The sequence below is a fragment of the Aethalodelphis obliquidens genome, unplaced genomic scaffold, assembly GCF_003676395.1.
Source record: "Aethalodelphis obliquidens isolate GAN/ISIS:26980383/991018 unplaced genomic scaffold, ASM367639v1 scaffold1, whole genome shotgun sequence".
NCBI classification, from domain to species: Eukaryota; Metazoa; Chordata; class Mammalia; order Artiodactyla; family Delphinidae; genus Aethalodelphis; species Aethalodelphis obliquidens.
Window position 1 is genome coordinate 105,651,149 of NW_020837945.1, and position 22,379 is coordinate 105,673,527.

Genomic DNA, 22,379 nt, shown 5'->3' on the forward strand with positions numbered 1-22,379 from the left:
TTTTTTTACTAAATGTATTATTCCTCTAAGAGTAACATGGTTCATACTGCTTAGGTTGTTTACAGTGCTTTTTGTTGTGCCTAAAATTTTTCAATAAGGTGAAATAAAAGATTCAAATATGGTTTTATAATACGTGGAAGATAAAATCTCATATTTATAGCATATACTTCGACTCTTTTATATGCATGACTAGTCAAAATTGTGTCTTTAAATGGCAACTTGATATTTTTCAAATTGTACTCAGAAACACTCCTGTGTACCATTTGCCTTAATACCAATATGTTCAGGATTAGCTTTATTAACAGTATGACATTTTCATGCATTCTTAAACTTTACACTAGTTTTAATATTCACAATATTTGATTAAGTTCAACTCAACAAATATTCAAGCCTACATGAGAAAAGAATGAAATGAGGTTACCTTTTTATATAATAAGCTATCTTATTTTTAAGAGTTAATACTGGGATTTAAAAACCTAAATTTCCAATGTTACTGTTAATTCAACCAGATGAACATAACTTTAGGCCACAGGACTGCCCATTAGCCTTTCCTGTCGGAGGGCAATTAATCTCTTGAACCACTTTTCTTCAGCATCAGCTTTCTCAATAAATAACTGAAATAAAAAAAGAAAAAAGAAGAGAAAATGTTATTGTCTGCCAATAACTTAGATTTGACCTTAAAAATCACTTGTATAGAATACATCCTTCAGCACAAGATTTGGATACTATTTAAATCTTGATGACCTCTTAACTGAAGATCATCTATTTGGAATAATGCTCAGAAAGTTTTAGAGTAAAAGGACTAATATCAAAATCATTGGTTAGCAATTTTACATTTCATTTTGTAAAGTTTATTTCCTACAATCTTTCTGAAGACACAGTGGTATGACACTAATTCACAGAAGATAGCACGACGTGGTGTTAATGACATGCTCACAGTCCATGAGCCAACTGGAGCAGAGCCAGAATTAGATCTTTTAGTGCCAGAATAAAAATAAAACAAAACTTCTTTTTGCCCATTTTTCTTTCCCATAGAAAGAATCTCCTAGAAGTCAGGTAACATGAGTTGGTCCAAACCAGCTTCAAATACATGTAACAGCTCTAAAGGCTGGGGGTGAGCTGCCTGTTTTTAGCAAATAGGAACATGTGGATCCATTTCCTCCAGTGGTCTTCTTGTCACCAGCCCAAAAGGACAACAGTTTGAATTAACTTCAGTCAACTAGACTTAAACTGACATTCTTAAGGTTTAAGGATCTTACATTTGGATGGGCCAGAGAATTGTCATCTTGGTACTTGATAGCAGTGGGGATGCTGCTAGGGTCTATTTCTTTTTCATTACTCAGTGGGTCAGCCACTACTGATGCTGGTCCTGATGTTGCAGCTGCATGCTTCACTTCACTAAGTTCCACTGACTGAAACATGAAACACATGCTATTAATTGGATAACAATATACAATTAAAATGTTGCTTTAATAATATTTCTGATTTTGAATAATAACTGCTCAATTGGCCTCCTTTGAGATGATACTAACTACAAAATGGCCCTAGGTTATTGAATAAGAAACAACTATTCCTAAAGTAAGCAAACAAATACAAAAACACTGTGAAAATGTTATTTCTTACAATCAGCATATTTTTCTTAAGAAGTTGGTACTTATGAGTCTATACTATTGCAAAAGTACATACATTTCACATATCTAAATTCCTACTTAGCCTTTTTTTCTACCCCTATTGGTTCTACACATACAGTTTTTCAATTTCCATTTTCTTTTGACTTTTTTTACTTCTGAACATCCACTTCTTTGAATGAAGTGCAAAACAGAGGTCACTGGGGAAAACATCTAGAAAATGAAATATGCATGAATTAGTTGATCCTTTATTAGAGTAATTTATCTCAGAGTTGGAGATCCATCTATTTAACCAGTATTTAGTAAGCACTACTAATTGCTAAGCACTGGGTACACGAGGGAGAATAAGAAGATATGTTCCTTGTCCAGGACACGGGTTCGAGCCCTGGTTGGGGAAGATCCCACATGCCACGGAGCAACTAAGCCTGTGGGCCACAAATACTGAGCCTGTGCTCTGAAGCCCGCGAGCCACAACTACTGAGCCCGCGTGCCACAACTACTGAAGCCCGCGTACTTAGAGCCCATGCTCTGCAACAAGAGAAGCCACCACAGTGAGAAGCCTGTACACCGCAACGAAGAGTAGCCCTTGCTCACCGCAACTAGAGAAAGCCTGTGTGCAACGAAGATCCAATGCAACTAAAAATAAAATTAATTAATTAAAAAAAAAAGAAGATATGTTCCCTGTCCAAACTGGAGATTACATTTTGCTAATGGGATGACTGATCTCTAACAAATACCAAAATATATACATAATCACAAATTGTAACAAGTTACATAGAGCTGTTTAAAGAAATATTTGGTAAATCTGATTTGGCAGTTTTCTTCTTATATTTTGGAGCCAATATTTTTTTCCCCAGATCCCAAACTTTTCTATGTCTCCAACATAGTGGTCATAGAAGACTCATAGCCCTAAGTGATATTACACTGACCCTTTATAAAACTGAAGACATGTAACAGTAAAGCCCAATATTCTGCACAGGGGAAAGTGGGAAGTATGTTAGTCCAGTGAGGTCCAGGACATAATTTTTTGGTACTCTATCTTGCCATGCAGGGAATGTAAGAGCATGTCATTCTGCATATCTAGGCCATGCTTTGATAGGGTTCAGCTAGGAGACTGGCTGTCCATATGGAACTACCTCGAAAAATTGTGAAGTGCTGTTATTCTAGTTGCCAAACATGTGGATCGCACACGTGCAGGTGGCAGAGATAACATTCTATTACAGAAACCAAGTAATCTCATTTTGTTTTTACCTACACAGTACATTAAAGTTTTCTTTGAAAAGTGCTTATATGCACAAGAGGTAAAGTTCTCAGGGGTTAGGATCAGAGTGTAGAAGTTATTATTTAATAATGTGTAATTTAAAAAACGTGTGAGGAAAACCATCAATTGCTTCTTTATTTAAGTGAGGAAAGCTGTTAGAGAAAATTTGACTATTAAAAAACCCTTAGCATGGCTACTATCAAACATCTGGCTTTGAGTAGCACTGCCACCTGGTGGTTCAGTTTGGAAAAACTTGTTTTAACACGTACTTAAAAGTATGAAAGAACAAATGACCATGCTGCTTAGAGTTATTTACCCTCTTTTTGAACATAGGCGGATATCTGCCAAATACAACAATTTTTGGATTGAATAAGTGGTAATAAGCTTATTTGGGAGAGCAGTCTGAAAACAAGATTGGTTCCTTAAGTTGATGATACAGCAGGAACTATCAGATCATCTTTCTACTCACACCAGAAAAATATGATTGCACAAAGTAAAACTAGTTAAATCAATATGTGTTGCAGGAGACAAACTGTCTAGCATGTCATTGGTAACAGCCACTTTTCTGGTAATAGTTCCCTAGCTAAATTAGTGGAATTAACACAGCTAAAGAACCTACCAACAGAAGGGGTCACTAGTTACAGAAAAGCCTTTTTCAGAGATATTACAAACTTTATACCAATGCATGTAGCACTGTCCAGGAGAGAAGGATGTTGAAACTTGGTTCATAATTTAGTCCTCAAGAGAGTTAGTCTTTGCTATGCAACAGGAATAGCCCATCACATCTGCCCATGACCTGGATGAAATGGTCCTCTAGATAATTTACTTTGCTAAGTCATCTCCTGATAAATAATTCATCTTCTTGGGCATCCTGAATCCTTACCTTATACTGTAGACACAGACATTTTAGAAACTGGAAAGGGATACCACTTTCTAAACTAATAAATTGGCCCTCTGTTTTATATTACAGTCCAGTGCGAATTTATTCTTTGTTGGCCCATCACTGCTCTTCTGATCGTTTTGAAACGCGATGACTAATGTAAGTCTAGTGTTGGATGGCTAATATCTTATACTACTGTGCATTCACCAAGGTAAATGCCATCTTCTGTGGCCTTTTAGCATATTCTTTATATTTCAACAGGGAATATGCATTGAGTTCACAGTTATGAGAGATTGATTAGTTCTGGAGTTGGACAAATTTGGTTTGGCTGCCGCTTTCTATCATTTATTAGCAGTTTGACCATGGGCTATGAAATTTGCTGAATCTCAGCTATAATTAAGGGTTATTAGGATATTAGTTAAATTATAAATGTTAAATGTCTAGTATTAATGGTAGTCATCATTATTTTAGTTATTTTACATTAAATATATACAAAAGTGGGGCTATGATACAACACTGTTTTACATCATTTGCTTACTGCTTTAACATTTCCAAATGGCTGTGTTGAAACAAATTGGTTCAAAGCTTATGTCTATACATGAAACTAGAAAGTTACTGTGTAAAGTAATTTTTAATTTGCTTGGTCACCAAGCCTCAAATAAGGAGAATTTTAGGATCTATAGACCATAAAAAATTACATAAAACAGTCTCTGGCCCAACCAAAACAGGAATCCTTGTATCTACAATCCCTCTGAAGGAAGCCACAGACAAATACAGCCCTTGGTAGCAGCAGCAGGAAGAGGAGGAGTAGTGACAGCTTTCATTTCTTGAGCACTTACTATACGTCAGGTACTTGGTTAACTGTTTTATGTAAAGTATCTTGCTCATCCTTATAAAAACCTCTGCTATGGGTATTATCCCCATTTTAAGGGACGAGAGCCAAGGTTTAATGAGACTATTATGTAGTTTAAGGACATATGACCAGTAAACGGCAGAATCAAAGTGTGGTTCCAGATCTGAGTCTACATCTCATGCTTTTGACCACTGCTTCCTAATGGCTAAATGCAAGATTTATTGCAATTTGGTTTGAATTTTAGAGGAAAGAAACAAAAATGTTGGTAAAATATTTTAACTAAATGTATTTCTAAGGGGCTCAATTCACAGTGCTGGATTAACATTTCTAGGCTGCTTCTGCTTCTCTGTCATACTTATCCAACCAAGAACTAGCTAGTTCTAGGCTTTCCAGATTGATTGATTTTATTTCTTTCTATGAATTACTGTTAAGGGGAACCTCTTTTTGAAAGATAGTTGAAACAGAAGGTGGGTTTCCCTCACACAGATTTATGAAGGTTGCTTACAAAATGAAGAGCCTCCTGTTCCATCCTAGACCTCTCAATCCTTAATGGTGGCATCTAAGTTGGAAGTACAAGAAAAGCTACATTGAAGCTGAGTAAATTCCAACTCAGCACTAAAAACTAAAGCAAACAAAAACTAATTATTAAAATAATTAATAATGGTGGTCCCTTTGATGAGAGATGTAGGTGAAATTCCTTTAAACTGCTCCCAAGGGAAGCCCATTTAACTATATATAGGGTTTTGTTATAGATATGGGAAGAAGAGTTTTTCTCTTGGATTTAATCAGTTATCTTAAGATTAATAACTATAAGAAATAATATTTTAAAACTTTTCTAGAGAATATAAACAAGGTAAAAAAATGACTAACCTTGGAATTCAAATATATGGATATTATTACATTTAAAAAATCTTTTAAGGTGCAACCAGATATCTAAAGAATTTCTGTGTTTCTCAGCAAGGGGTCTGTCTTACTGGTGAGCATGGAGACTCAGGGAAAGTAAGGGACATATTAGAGAAATGTAAATGGGGTAAGGTTTATACTTCAGACAGTCTGAATGCCTATAGTAGTAGAAGTTTTCAAGCACCATACTTAGTTTATAGAATATACTTAGATAGCAAATAATTTAGATGCTAGAGTATATAATTTTAAAACAAACATTTTATGGATCAAGAACCATGTTACATATTTGATAATCATTATATTTAACCCTCGGTTACTCTAAAAAGTAGGAATTATTAGCTCTATTTTATGAATTTGGAAACTGAGGCTTGAAAAGAGGTTGAGAGGTTTTCTCGAGATCATCAATCATGTTAGGAAGTGTGAAAGTTAAGATTCAAACTCAGATCTCCTTGAGTCCAGAGCCCATGCTCTTTCCGCTATATTTTAGATCAATTTCCTTACTCACTGCCAATTTTACTAGTTACTGGAAGAACTCTTAGTATCTTGGAGGAGAGGAATGGAATTAAAAATAAATTTACTATATTAATAATTAATACCAAATGGGAAAAAGTTGTTTAGAAGAAAACCTAGTGTATTAACATAGAGGAATAAATATTTCCACAGAAAGAAAATGCTAGGTTATCTTAAGTGTGTGCAGTGAGAACTGGGAAGTCAAGGTGAACTCCAGAAAACAAATACTATGCAAGTAAACTTCAAAACAAATTACAATTCTTTTAGGACTTCTTAATAAGTACGAGTAAGATATTTAATAAAATAGGCAACTATATTTGTGAATGTCCATTTCACAGCTCCTTTTTTTCAGGAGTTGTGGTGGCAAACTACAAAATATTCAGATGAAATCAGCAAAATAACAGGGCAAGGACCATGGATTAACCAAGGCTGTCTAGTGCATCCTGGCATCCTGCACATGCTCAATTCATGTCCCCATAATGAATTATTTTAAAATACATATGGTAATTGAAAAGGTGTCCATCTCACTAATAACAAAAGAAATGCTAATGGAACAACAAAAGGTCAATTTTTACCTATCAGGTCAGTAAACATGGAAAAGTCTGATAAGACTTGGTGTTAACCAGGGTGTGAGAGACAGACATCTCCCTGCATTTCGAGGTGGAATTTGAATTGATACAATATTTTGGGTGAATGACTTTGGGAACAGGTATGAAAATAAACAATATTAACCTTTAACAACTCCATTTTGAAAATTTTATCTAAGGTGATAATAATGGATATTCACAAACATGTATGTAACAGCTCCAAACTTACAACTACTAAAATATCAGAGAAAAAAAATTATGATACATTCATTAGTAGAATACTATACAGTCATTAATATATCTACAGATATAGAGTATTTTTGAATAAGTGATAGCTATACCATGTCTTCATTAGATGTATGATATTGAAGAATACATGTATTTCACAGTAGACAGCTTTTTCCAACTAAAGGAACACAAATTCCAAAAAGCAGCCCTGACAATGATTGAAAGAATACATGAAATATTCAACAGAAATAAAATGCCAATCAAAGCTCCTTTTATTAGAGTTGAATAAGTGATACCCATATGGGCAAAGAGTGCAAATATATGTTACTATTTGGGTAATAATTTTATTGTTAAAGTTCTTTTCTAACTTTTCTCTAGCAATGTCAATTCAAAAAGTAGATGTATACATTTGAAAAGAAAACTGTACATTCATGAAATGTGTATTACTGTTATAGAACTGTATGTTGACATCTTATACTTTGCCTTCTTGGTGAATTTTAAAATAAAAATGGCATCAGATACATTTTCACAGTTTTTTTTTAACAAGTTAAACTTGAACTGATTCTCACTGATTCATTCTCTCTCTCAATAACATGCTGATACACTCTCACCCTACTTCATCTATTAGAAGAAGAAGCACTTACATTTAAGTAAAATCCATTAATAAAGCATCCCTTTAGTTGGAATCTAAAGGCTTATTCATAATGCCTTGATGAAAACTTACCTTTTTGACTTCTTTACTTGATCTGAATGTTTGCTGAACAAAAGAATCACTTTCAATGGCTTCAATTTCTTTGACTCTTTTTACTTGTTCTACCAGGGTGGCTTGGTCTAAAAAAGAGGGTATTATGTCAGTGTATTCTGGTTTGTCAGCTTGTTATCAACACTATACCTAAGCAATGTTCTTTCTATGAAGTAATTTTATGACTTATGAAATTTAACTGGATGGAAAAAAAAAGACATTATGGTTAAGTTATAATAGAAACTTTTTGCCCCCCCTGGAGACCCACAAAGATAACATTCCTATCCACTAAGACTCTCACCTAAAACCTAAAACATTGCTGAGAAGGTACTGCTAAAATGATCCAAGCTAATCTGTGCTAATCTGGAAGGAGGACTTTACATTTTTTTTCCAATTTTACTATGGAAATACATAAAAGGAAAAAGGAATAAGAGCACAATGAATCCATCTGCACCCATCACTCAGCTTCTGTAATCATTAATTTTCTGTTATTCTTATTTAATCTATCCATGCCCACTTCAATTTTGGGGGGTGGACCTGGAGTATTTAAAAGTAAATCCCAGACATAATGCCATGTTACCCCTAAATATTTTTTTACGCATCTCAGATAAGGGCTTAAAAAAACAAAACAAACTAGCAACATAACTACAATACCATCTTTAAACCCAACGTTATCAGTAATAATTCCTTAATATCATCTTACATAATCCATGTTTAATTTTCACTGATTGTCCAAGTGCTTTTTTTACAGTTGGTTTGTCTGAAAGAGGATCCAAACAAGGTCCACACATTACACTTAGTCGACAAGTATCTTAAATTCCTTTTAATCACATATGGTCCACCATCCCTTCCTTTCATTGTCATTTATTTATTGAAGAAAATGGATCATTTAGCCTTTACAATTTTCTACATTCTGGATTTTGCTGATTTTATTCTCATGGTGTCATTTAACATGTTCTTCTGTCCTTCATATTTTGTGTAAACCAGCAGTTAGATCTAGACAGGGGTAAGATTCAGGTTCAATTTCTTTTGGTAAAGAATACATCACAGGTGGTGCTATGTAATTCCTATTACATCATATCAGGATGTGCTTCTCCCACTTCTAATGATGTTAAGATTGATCAGTGTGTCCAAGGGGATGTCAGCCTGACCCTAGTTCTCCACCAACCTTTCACTTCATGGTTTTAGCAGACAATGTTTGTTGCTTAGCTCCATTATTTTATTAGACATTGCAAAATGGTCATTTTTTTCTAATTCTATTATTTGTCCTGCATTTATTAGCTGTGATTCGAAGAACTTCCTTCATTGACTACTTTGTAACTGTGAAATATAGTCTAGAGGAAAAGGCAGAATAAATATTTAATTCTTTCCCTTAATTTATCAATTTTGGTCCAAAGATGACCATTATGAGCTCATGAATATTTATATATGTAATGTACTTCAGTCCATCGTGGTCATTTTCATATTTTGATTCTACCTTTGGGTAGTGGGAGCCTCTTCATGTTGGTCCCTGCATCCTTTTGATATGATCTCTTTTGTTAAAGTGTGATAAGATGTCCCAGGTTCATCCTGTACAGTTCCTGTCTCAGACTTGAAATCAGCCATTTCTCCAAAGGGCCTGGATTCCTTTTAGTGGCGAATGATACTTAAAGACAGTAACCTGAGCAGTAGGGGTGTTTGTTGTTACTTGATTGTCACCGCTTCTCAGCTTTTTCAGTGGGTGGGGTAGGAAATACATACTTTTAGAAAAGAAAATCGAATGTGAGTTATATTTGTATATCTTTTCTCTTATTCTAAGAATATTAGGCCTTAATGATGTGATCAAAAGTACTTAGTTGTTTTTCCTAATATGTGAGTTGAATATATATTAGTTTCAAAATAATAAGACAAATATTACTATTAACAAGATGAATTAATAGTTTAAAATTTCTTTATGGCTCTTTTTGATCTTAGGATTTATTCCACTGATGAATTGTCAAAACACTATACTCTAAAGTCACTTGAAATGATTCTCCATGTGATTATGCTACCAACTTGATATATAGTTAGGTTCATTTGTTTCAGTTTTTTTTTTTAAATCTTGTTTTGCTCTACTGTTTTCATAATTAATATTTGTTTTTTAATTGCATAAAACACTTACATGCTTTCAAAGTCAAAATTAAAACAACATCATTCAGAGAAGTCTAGGTTTCCTTTCCTATCCCATCCCCCCAATCCATAGGTAATCATTTTTTATTAGGTTTTGATTTTTATCCTTCCATTGCTTATTTCTGAAAATATAAGTATACATATTCTCTTCTTTCTTACACAAAATTAGCATACTATACATTCCTATGTATATTACTTCTCTCACTTTTAACACTATGTTTTCCAGTATAGAGACTTCCTCATTTTATGCTACAGCTATACAGTAACCTATTTTATGGTTTTATGATAGTTTTTTCCTACCAATGCCCTGTTGATGGTCATTTGAGTTGTTTCCAGTCCTTTGTTTTTACAGTTAGTGCTTTAATAAATAGCCACAGGCATGTATCATTTCATACTTTTGTATTTTTTTTCCACATGCTAGCTGGGCAAGAAAAATGCAACATTATGGTTCACAACCTTACTGTTTAAACTCTTGGTCTAAGCTGAAACGAACACACACCTGAATTAGGAGCCACTGAATACTCAGCTAAGGCATCTAAAAATGCCAGGGTTTTAGCCTGTATGAATAATAACTGAATTTATTTAAAAAAACTGTAATAACTGGTTTAACAAGGTAGAGTTATTTGCATCAAAGTAATTTTTACATACTAAGTTGAAAAGGTTAAATGATATAGACAGTATGAAATCTGGTCTAACACATTCAATAAAAATTAACATTTTATGAAAAATCTCTGCTTCAGTTTTTGGCCAATCACAAATTATAAGCATATAGTCTTATGCAAGTTCCAGTTTATTTAAGAGAAAGACAGTGCTTCTGAGATATGTCCCTGACAGCTGTAACCAGTCTTTTCTCAGGTGAGAAATCCTGCATGGAATGTTTGGAAGTAACAGCTGTCACAGCCAACATTCACATCTTTGGAAGAATATATTTTCCTATATAAAAAGCAAACACTGACAGAGTGTCATGGAAAAGCAAATAGTTCCACATGCTTTAGAATAAAAGCTCCTTTTAATTATGCAATGTACTAACTGAGCATGTGAAATGAGAGAAGACTCTTTGCCCAGCTAACTTATTAACATGTGCTGTACCAGAGGATAATATTTTTACTAGCTACATGTATAATGGCATTAATATAGCAGAGAAAAATCATAATGGATACCATTCCAAGTGATTCAACTTTAACTGGTCAACATGAAAACACATTTGTTTGTGTAGGTGTTAGTTTCACAATTATTTCACAATCATTAGTTCCCAACCAAAAACAATATTTCTGACTTCAGGATGATGTCTCATATGTATCAACTGTTTGACCCCTCGGATTTTTTCTCTAACATATTCCCTCATTTGGATTTACAAAGCACATCATTAGTATTAAATGTCAGAGGTGAGCTCACAAACAGTACTTGATGTCTAAAGCTTGCAGTGTTTGTAGCTTTAAATATGGGCATACAACCAGCTCCTAATACAAATAAAAGTGTTATCACAGAAGCTGGCCAAAGGGCCAGTATATTTAACAAAATAGCACTGGAGAAACTGTAAAGGAAGGAAGGAGAAAGATTAGAGGAAAAACAGAACATTATCTTTGTGTTTCTTTAAAGATCACTTCAGGACTAACAAAGTGACAGGGCAGATAGGGGAAAGCCTGTCTGCTTGACTTACAATATGAAAATAAACCAACATAGCTTTTACCTTTCAATGTGGGAACCATTTTACTGGTGATATTTAAATTAAAGAATGTGATATTTAAATTAAAGAGTAAGAGAGTGATATACAAATTAAATTTCTTTAACATCTTTATTGGAGTATAATTGCTTTACAATGCTGTGTTAATTTCTGCTGTATAACGAAGTGAATCAGCTATATGTATACATATATCCCCATATCCCCTCCCTCTTGCGTCTCCCTCCCACCCTCCCTATCCCACCCCTCTAGGTGGTCACAAAGCACCGAATTGATCTCCCTGTGCTATGTGGCCGCTTCCCACTAGCTAAATATTTTACATTTGGTAGTGTATATATGTCAATGCTACTCTTTCACTTCGTCCCAGCTTACCCTTCCCCCTCCCCGTGTCCTCAAGTCCATTCTCTATGTCTGCGTCTTTATTCCTGTCCTGCCCCTAGGTTCATCAGAACCATTTTTCTTTTTTTTAGATTCCATATATGTATGTTAGCATATGGTATTTGTCTTTCTCTTTCTGACTTACTTCACTCTGTATGACAGACTCTAGGTCTATCCACCTCATTACAAATAGCTCAATTTCATTTCTTTTTATGGCTGAGTAATATTCCATTGTATATATGTGCCACATCTTCTTTATCCATTCATCCAATGATGGACACTTAGGTTGTTTCCATCTCTGGGCTATTGTAAATAGAGCTGCAATGAACATTTTGGTACATGACTCTTTTTGAATTATGGTTTTCTCAGGGTATATGCCCAGTAGTGGGATTGCTGGGTCATACGGTAGTTCTATTTTTAGTTTTTTAAGGATCCTCCATACTGTTCTCCAGAGTGGCTGTATCAATTTACATTCCCACCAACAGTGCAAGAGGGTTCCCTTTTCTCCACATCCTCTCCAGCATTTATTGCTTGTAGATTATAAATTAAAATTTGAAAGATGCATGGGAGATTTCATTTTTAGCCTTATAAATAGCTCAGCTCCATGCTGTCTGAAAACAGGCATAAAAAATGTTTTAAACTGCTTCATACTCAAAATTCTAAGATCAATGTCCACAAATCTATGTCTTAAGTATAACCCTGTCATTTTGGGAAGCAGAATAAAACACATCAATAATATATAGTAAATTGTTTTATTTTTATTTTATTTTTTAAAATATTTATTTATTATTTGTTTGTTTGGCTGCGCCTGGTCTTCGTTGTGGCACGCAGGATCTTCATTGCCGCGTACAGGATCTTCATTGTGGCATGCGGGATCTTTTAGTTGTGTCAGGCAGGCTCTTAGTTGCGTCATGCGGGATCTAGTTCTCTGACCAGGGATTGAACCCAGGCCCTCTGCATTGGGAGCGCAGAGTCTTAACCACCACTGGACCACCAGGGAAGTCCCTATAGTAAACTGTTTTACATTCAGGCTCTTAAGTTTAACATGCCAATTTGTCATTTAAAAATTCTGTACCAATTTTAAGACTGGGAAGAATGTGAATTAAAACTAGTTATTGTTTATATATATATATATATTTTTTTTTTTAAAAAACATTTATTTATTTATTTGGTTGCATCTGGTCTTATTTGTGGCAGGCAGACGTCTTAGTTGGGGCTTGCTGGCTCCTTAGTTGCGGCATGTGGGCTCCTCAGTTGTGGTATGCAAACTCTTAGTTGCGGCATGCATGTGGGATCTAGTTCCCTGACCAGGGATCAAACCAGGCCCCCTGCATTGGGAGCGCAGAGTCTTAACCACTGCGCCAACAGGGAAGTCCCCTAGTTATTGTTTATATGCTTGGCATGAATGCCTAGCATACAAAGTATCCTGTATTCATCAGCCATGAGGTAAAAATGAAAACAAGTGATAAAGTTACTGAGAGAATAAAAATTACAGGATGTTCCTGGGGCTTCCCTGGTGGTGCAGTGGTTAGGAATCCGCCTGCTAGTGCAGGGGACACGGGTTCGAGACCTGGTCTAGGAGGATCCCACATGCCGTGGAGCAACTAAGCCCGTGCACCACAACTACTGAGCCTGTGCTCGAGAGCCACAACTACTGAAGCCCGCACACCTGGAGCCCATGCTCCGCAAAAGGGGAAGACACCACAATGAGAAGCCCATGCACCACAATGAGAAGCCCATGCACTGCAACGAAGAGTGGCCCCCGCTCACCGCAACTAGGGAAAGCCCATGCGCAGCCAAAAATAAATAAATTAATTTTAAAAAAAATTACAGTATGTTTCTAAACATTAACATGGTAAACATGAAGTAAACATATCTATGTGCACTTGATGCTTTTTGATAAACACATTATTGGTAAACAAGATGACTTCCATAGGTTGCTTGCAAGATGTCCGTAGAATATTTCATATTTCATAATAAAAGAGAAAATAATGGAGTCAGAAAGCTAAGTCACTACAGACTAAAAAAGTCAATAACTCACTGCATGGACAATTATTTTGTTCTTTTTGTGATTAAAAATTAAAATCAAATATTTTATTAGTTACTGTTGATGTTGTATTATAAAAATTAGGTTCACCTGCTACTTTGAGTTATATTTGACAATTTCACATGGCACATTTACAGAATTTTCTGTGTTATCAAAAGGTACACAAATTTAAGATTAGTAGATAAAGATGACAAGGTCCAGTATAAACCTTTTATTTGAAAAGGCAAAGTTTAAATATGTACACCATTTGCAGATTACCAACAAGCCAACCTCTCTAAACTGGCAGCAATGCTAGGCAGAGAACAGCAGATGGCACTATTACCCAAAATGTAATGGGCTAAGCGACAGGAGTTTCATGAAAGGTACCTTACACATTAAAATCTCATCTCCAAATGACTACTTTTGAATATTAATAATTTATGAATTTCCCCAAAGTTAAAATGCATTTTATATTACAAAGAGTTTGGGTTGGTTGGCTTCATAGTTATTGAGTTACTTATGCTACTTTTCTCTCCCAAGGGGAAAAAAAATTTATATACTAATACTACTGCTACAAATACATGAATAATACAAGAGAAGATCTTATTTTCAGTTTAAATGGATTCAAATTTTAGTCAAGAATGGAAATATCTGCAAAATTTCCTTTTATGGTACAATATAGACACTGAAGACAAAGTCTTTGAAAAATAAAGCATTTTCAAGTGCTTTGCAAGAACGAAAGAAAAAAAGCAAACAATAACAAACTGGCTATTCAATAAATAAGTAAATGGAGATGGCTGTTCAATAAAATCTGTAGACAAATAAAACATACCATAAAGCTCACTTGGAATTCTAAAGTTAAAGCAACTCCTCATAACACAAATTTTAATGAAATATAGCCACTGCTTTCCCTTCAAAACAGTTCAAAACAGTGTATTTTAAATAAGTTTCTTTCATTAAAACATATAAAACATATATTAGAAAGCCATCCAACCGTAACATTTTAAGGTTGTTCATAAATCTCATATCCCTGGGCACCAATTTCCAGAACTGATATCCAGAAATAACGTGAAAGATGAGAAAACTTCTTAAGTAGAATGTGGCTTGTCTATCAGCCTTCTGGAAGCTTATGATACAGTACCAAGTTATATATGTCAGTGAGGCTCCTGGAGTGTCTCTAATAACAACCCCCCCTTGGATGGGGTCCAAGACAGACTCATAACAAACTGCTTTCCATGTCAAATTAAGTAATAAGAATAAATTTAATGTGACTGAACCAGTGAAGAATTTCTGATAAATATTTTAATAAGTGCAAGTGAATTGAGCATCAGACTAGGTTTTATGAAAAACAAAATCCATACTGAAAATCCACACAAATTCCACCTCATTTAGTTCCTCTCACCTAGAATGCTCTTACCTTTTCTGAATCCTCCCTGTCACTTCCCTTGCCACCTCTGAGAAAAGGGGCCTCTTCTATAATTCATTTGGCTCTCAGCATATGTTAACTCCCACTGATATTAATTTCTTCATGAGCAAAAGCTTCATTTCCCCAGGCAGAGGGGACATACCCTTCTGTGTCAACTCCAGGAGTTAGTACAGCATACTCTATTATTTAGTAAGCAGTCAATAAACATTTGTTGAAAACTTAAAAATTAAGGGGCATTAAAATAACCATTAAAAAAACATTATGGGGGAGAAATGTCAAATTATAAAAGGTTTTGTAACTTTAAGAAATTAAATGTCTCTAAGTGGTTAGTTTTAACAGCTCTGGGTTCAGACTATCTGGATTGAACAGTCTCTTCTACTTAATAGCTTTGTGACCTTGGGCAAGTGCGTTGTGGTGGTCTCAGTTCTCTCCTCTGTGGCATGGGGATAATAGGTGAAACATCATAGGATGGTTGAGAGGTTGCCTCCCGCCTTTCTTCCTTCCCTTTCTCTCTCCTTTCCTACTTCCAAATATTTGAGCACACTCAGGCATTGTTCTGCATACCAGGGTTTAGAGACAAGAGTTTCTTTCTCCCCTCATGGAGCTTATGTTTCAATGGAAGAAGCGAATAATAAACATGTAATAAACAATATAATATCAAGGAAAATAGAGCAGGGTAGAGGGCTACAAAGGAGAAAGGGGGGCTATCTCAGATGGGGTAACAAGGAAAGAACTCCTGACGTGGTGATTTCAGCAGAAAGAAGAATCATGTGAAGGAACAAGTCATGAAAATCTGGGAGATGACACTTGTGTTCAGCACAGGACTGAGGAAGCATTAAGAACACTTAGTAACTGAGAGCTATTACTAGTAACAGGACTAGAGGGCTGATTTAGTAATTGTACTGAGACACGGAAGTTGGCTAAAAAGTTGGTATATAAACCTCAATTTCTGGCCATATAGAATCCTAATGGATGTCTACAACCACACACTCCCTAAAATGGTAGTCATGTGGTAGAAATCATGTTTTAAAACAGACGTATATTTGATCATCAATATCTGGGATGCCTTTCTAGTGAGGAAGGTCATAGAGGCTAATTTTTCTTTTAAATGGTTGTTAAAAAGGCCAGATGAGCTGTTATGGTAGCAGAAGCGGTAATCACGGCAGTAACAGCATCTTACATTTATGGCACTGAGTGCTAAGCACTTCACATGGATTCCCTCTTTTAACTGTCATAACCATAAGAGATAGTACTATTATTATTTTCATTGTACAGATGAGAAACTGAGGCTAAGTAACTTGGCCAAGGTCACTGGGCTAGTTGGTGGAAGAAATGGGATCCAATCCCTGAATTGTGATCCAGTCATTATTTCCTAGTCAAATAAATTCTTTACCCACTCCTGACAAGAAACATGTATTTTTCTTCCTTCTTACCCATTTACTAGAATAATAAATGTTCTTGGTATTGTTCTTATTCTGCATTTTAATGCTTATACATTCAGTTAAATACAACATAGCTTTATTTCTGGAGGAGATGCCATATACATTGTCTTGGTTTTCTGGCGTTATCTTGAGCTAGATTACAGATGTATATTTTTGGAATCTTTCATACTCGATTAAATTTTTAAAGAATTATATATGTCACATTCTGAAAACCTTTATTAATGAATATAATAAATAAAGTTTTTAGAAAACCTATCATTCTTTCATTTAAGCCTGAAGACAACCTGAATGGTAAATTACTACTTTAGAGCTGTTCTTATTTATTGTGCATCAATTGTTGCTACAAAAAACTAGAATGGTTTCTGAGAATTTGGCTAAACAAACAACCACTATGCAGACGAACTACATAGACTATTGCCTTATGCTTCTCTCAAATGTAATAAACATGGGTAGTCAAATCCACTTTCAATAGTGGTAAGTAATAATTCCAACAAAGCTAAAGATACTGGAAGTTTTCTTATTTTAATAGGATAGAAGAAAGGAATATAATTTGAAGTATACTGGATTAACAGAGAATACAGACTCTGAAGTTGCTATCTGTTATCCATTTTAATTCCAGAATTCTTATTGACTCTTTAATTAAAATTCTGTAGATGGAAGAGTTGTATGTTTCTAAGGAACTTGAAGTGAATGCTGTCTGCCAGCCATCTCCAAACACCCCATAACCACACACAACTCGCCTGTCAGGAGAGCTAATGCAGACATCGCAGGGCACACCACATTTGTCACTGTGGCTAATATCAGAGACACGCAGCTCTTTTTTCTTAGCACACAAAAGCAAGATATGTAATTCAATGCTCAATTTACCCTTGTCTCACAGGAGATTTTTCCCCGCTAATTGATAGAAATTAAGCCATTAATCAAGCCACTAGCCATCATTCAAACCAGAGAAGATGAATACAAACTTTCATCATAACCACCTTCCCCATTTTAGTGTTCATTAGCATTAATTTTTAATGCAATTATGCTATTCTTTTACGCTGAGCTCATAAATTACTGCTCTTTTGTTGCTGGCTGGCCTTGTAAAATCCAAACTAATGCTTTGTACTCTGATCTTAAAGGCAATTACTAGGTTCTTCTATCTTTTATATCTTTGCATCCCCAATAACATATATATATATGTGTGTGTGTGTATACACGTATATATACATACATACATATATATATATGTATATAACGAACATCCATGAACACCCAAATGCTATGCCTGTTGTTTTTTTTGTCTCTATATAAAATCTGTGTGAACATATAAATGTAAAATGTACCTAAAGTAAATAAATACACACACATACAAAATATAGACGTTAATATAAAAATAAGATCTCATATTCATACTGTATTTTGGGTTTAATATAAAGATATTCTTACAGTTTCTCATGATTAAAAAGTACTGCATCATTGTAGTAAAGTTATGTTTTTATAACAAATTAGAGAAAATAAGAATATTAATAGTGACTAATATACACACTTGTAAGGGTCAAAAAACTACTAAAAACAGAAAGAATATCTACAAAATATCAAAATCCCTTAGTTCTTTATCTAGGGTTACTGTTTTATGTTTAAATCCTTATTTTAAAAAACTTGTGTTGAAACCTGAAAATTAATGAGACGAAAATGAAGAGTAATGGAAGATCAGAAGAACCATCTACCCAAAAGTGTGTTTATAAGTGCATATAATAACTCCATAGTCTTTTATTTTGCAAAGTGAATGCATCAGTTTATTAGAGGATGACAGTAAAATAAGACAAATTTTCCATAAATGAATACTGAAGCCAGAGCCAGCGTATCCACTCAGTCCTCCATCCGAGAGAAAGTGGAAAGATATACCCTCCTATAGTCCCCCAAAAGCATTGGTTATGCTCACTCCTAGGTGCAGAGGAGCTAAAAAAAAAAATCTGCAACTCTCTTCTTTGTATAACCCCAGTAATGCTTTTGCCTTTGTTCTCAAGTTGTTACGTTCTGGTCACCCACTAGCTAGAGAAAGGGTGCATATGTGGCATAAAGATTAATGAAATAAAACTTACTGGGAAGAACGGGAGAAAATATTTGCAAACAAAGCAACTGACAAAGGATTAATCCCCAAAATATACAAGCAGCACATGCAGCTCAATATCAAAAAAACAAATAACCCAATCCAAAAATGGGCAGAGACCTAAATAGACATTTCTCCAAAGAAGATATACAGATTGCCAACAAACACATGAAAGGATGCTCAACATCACTAATCATTAGAGAAATGCAAATCAAAACTACAATGAGGTGTCACCTCACACCAGTCAGAATGGCCATCATCAAAAAATCTACAAACAATAAATGCTGGAGAGGGTGTGGAGAAAAGGGGACCCTCTTGCGCTGTTGGTGGGAATGTAAATTGATACAGCCACTATGGAGAGCAGTATGGAGGTTCCTTAAAAAACTAAAAATAGAACTACCATGCGACCCAGCAATCCCACTATTGGGCATATACCCTGAGAAAACCATAATTCAAAAAGAGTCATGTACCACAATGTTCATTGCAGCTCTATTTACAATAGCCAGGGCATGGAAGCAACCTAAGTGTCCACTGACAGATGAATGGATAAAGAAGATGTGGCACCTATATACAATGGAATATTACTCAGCCATAAAAAGAAACGAAATTGAGTTATTTGTAGTGAGGTGGACGGACCTAGAGTCTGTCATACAGAGTAAAGTTAAGTCAGAAAGAGAAAAACAAATACCGTATGCTAACACATATATGTAGAATCTAAAAATAAAAAGAAAAAATGGTTCTGAAGAACCTAGGGGCAGGACAGGAATAAAGATGCAGATGTACAGAATGGACCTGAGGACACCGGGAGGGGGAAAGGTAAGCTGGGATGAAGTGAAAGAGTGGCATGGACATATATACACTACCAAATGTAAAACAGATAGCTAGTGGGAAGCAGCCACATAGCACAGGGAGATCAGCTCGGTGCTTTGTGACCACCTAGAGGGGTGGGATAGGGAGGGTGGGAGGGAGATGCAAGAGGGAGGAGATATGGGGATACATGTATATATATAGCTGATTCACTTTGTTACAAAGCAGAAACTAACACACCATTATAAAACAATTATACTCCAATAGAGATGTTAAAAATAAATAAAAATAAAATATAAATTTTATATATACACACAAATACATACACACATAAACACTTCCAGGCCTGCTTGAATTCACTTAATAATCACAAAATGGATATCATAATATCAGCACTAAAAATAAACCTTTGAAAATGAAACCACTACAAATCCACAATTAATTTAAAACATTTCAAGAAGAGTTTTTACAGGCTGACTCAGGGCTTGATCCTGGCAGCCAGATGGATATAGGAGGTCAATAATCCAGAAGCAATGAGACAGTGATTAGCCAGACAGTAAAACAAGTACCCAGAAGCAATTACTGTCTAACACGTCAGAAAGCCATTTTACTGAAATAGGCAGGAAATGGATTTAAAAGATAAATTTCAATGTCTCCCTGCTGTCTTTCTAAAAATCTTGTTTAGTAAACACATTCGTAAAGCCAGTTACTACCTTAAATGATAATTACTCACAGCAAAAAGTCTTTGTTCAGAAGTGATGACTGACTGGAAGTTTCCTTGTAAAACAAGTTTACTTGTTCCTTCATATGCTGACTGCGAGGAAGAATATATTTATTTCTCTGTGACTGTCCAGTCAGAGATACTGCAAAGCTTTAAGCTCTAAGAGAATCGGATCTGGTCCAAAAGGTTATCAACCATACTGAAATTTTGCTATAAAGTAGCAATGTGCCAAAGAGCGTGAATGATGTTTGAAAGTCTAACAAGAAAAGTGTCGGGGTCATACTAAGCATTCCCAAAGACTCTAGCAGGTATTTGTTGAATGATGAGCTGAACACAGGTTACTATTGCTAAAGAATGTGGCATTCCTTTATTGGGGAGGGAAGCTCCTTGAAGACTCCCTCTCTCTCTTTGGAAAATGGTAGATACTTATTTATTGCTCTCAAGAATTTCTACAGAGTACTTAAAAGCTAGCTTTTTTTTTTTTTTTTTCCTTTGCAGTACGTGGGCCTCTCACTGTTGTGGCCTCTCCCGTTGTGGAGCACAGGCTCTGGACGCGCAGGCCCAGCGCCCATGGCTCACGGGCCTAGCCGCTCCGCAGCATGTGGGATCTTCCCGGACTGGGGCACGAACCCGTGTCCCCTGCATCCACTGCGCCACCAGGGAAGCCCCATAAAAGCTAGCTTTTCATTGTCCTGGAAACTACTAAGTGATGACCTTTATAGGAGCAGAATTCTATTTCTATTTCTTTTCTGACCCATTACTCAACAGAGGTGACAACTCCCTTATTCTTGAAACTTTTTTATTTGGGTTCCATGACACCTTACACTCAAGGTTTTCTTTCTCCCCACTGGTCACAATTCCTCATTTTCCTATACAGGCCCCTCTAAATGTTAGGGTGCCCCAGTGCTCAGACTAGGCCCATTTTTCTTCTCTATCTTTTTTTCTCTCTCTAGGTGACCCATAGCTCTAAATACCATCTGTATGCTTATGACCCTCAAATTCTTATGTCCTAACATCATTACCAAACTCCAGACCTTGATTTTTCTCTCTTACCCCCTAAATTTAAACTATCCCTTTCCATTAGCTCCTGTCTCTTTTAGAATAAAATTCAAACTCCATACTCTTAGTGACAAAATCCTACGTAATCTGGATCCTGCTAAACTCTCTTTTTTTTTTGGTACGCGGGCCTCTCACTGTGTGGCCTCTCCTGTTGCGGAGCACAGGCTCCGGACGCGCAGGCTCAGTGGCCATGGCTCACGGGCCCAGCTGCTCCACGGCATGTGGGATCTTCACGGATCGGGGCACGAACCCGCGTCCCCTGCATCGGCAGGCAGACTCTCAACCACTGCGCCACCAGGGAAGCCCCCTGCTAAACTCTTCAACCAAATCTCTAACGCTTGTCCTAGCCACATTGGCATTCTTAAGCATTCTAAACTTGCTTCCCCCTTAGGATCTTTAGAGAAGCTGTTCCCTCCACCTAGAATGATCTTTGCATGGCAAGTTGCTTTTTGTTCAGATTTAGTTTAAATGCCAGCTCAAGGAGGCCTTCCCATAGCACTCAGTCTAAAGTAGCCAATGGTCATTCTCTAGCACATCAAGAGAGTGTAGAGAAACCAGTTAATTGTGAGGCTATTACAGGGATCTAGGCAGGAGATGATGACTACGCAGATCAGGGGTGACATAAGATGGGGACATATTTTAAATAAAAAATAGACACTAATTTTGTACAGAGTGAGGCAAAGAGAAGAATCAGGCTGATTTTCAAGTTTCTGGATCAAGTAACTAGATAAACAGTAGTGCTATTTACTAAGACAAAGAAGACTTGGGCGTGGAATTAAGAGTTCAGTTTTAAAGATGATGACTTTGAGATGCTTGTAGGTTTTAAAAAGAAAGTCTCTAAGTCTGGAGTTCAAAAGAGAAAGTCTGGGCTGAAGATATAAACTTTGAAGTAATAAGGATATACAAGGCATTTACTCCAGTGGAAAATGATAAATTTACTCAAGGAGAAAAGAGATAGAAAAGAACTGAGTTCTAGTGAATACAAACACTTGCAGACTGGGTAGAAG

General features: G+C 35.8%; 1 protein-coding gene across 3 annotated transcripts in view; it reads right to left on the reverse strand.

Moving 5' to 3' along the window:
* Window positions 1-278: 278 nt before the first annotated feature.
* The window catches only part of RSRC1 (arginine and serine rich coiled-coil 1), a 457,053-nt gene continuing 434,952 nt past the window's right edge, over window positions 279-22,379 (reverse strand). For all 3 annotated transcript variants that reach the window (XM_027113218.1, XM_027113213.1, XM_027113204.1), the window contains 3 exons: window positions 7,575-7,681; window positions 1,260-1,412; window positions 279-614 (listed from right to left, as the gene is read on the reverse strand). In XM_027113218.1, coding sequence (XP_026969019.1) covers window positions 522-614; window positions 1,260-1,412; window positions 7,575-7,681 — 353 coding nt within the window. In that variant the 3' untranslated portion in view covers window positions 279-521. The remainder of the gene's footprint in view (window positions 615-1,259; window positions 1,413-7,574; window positions 7,682-22,379) is intronic.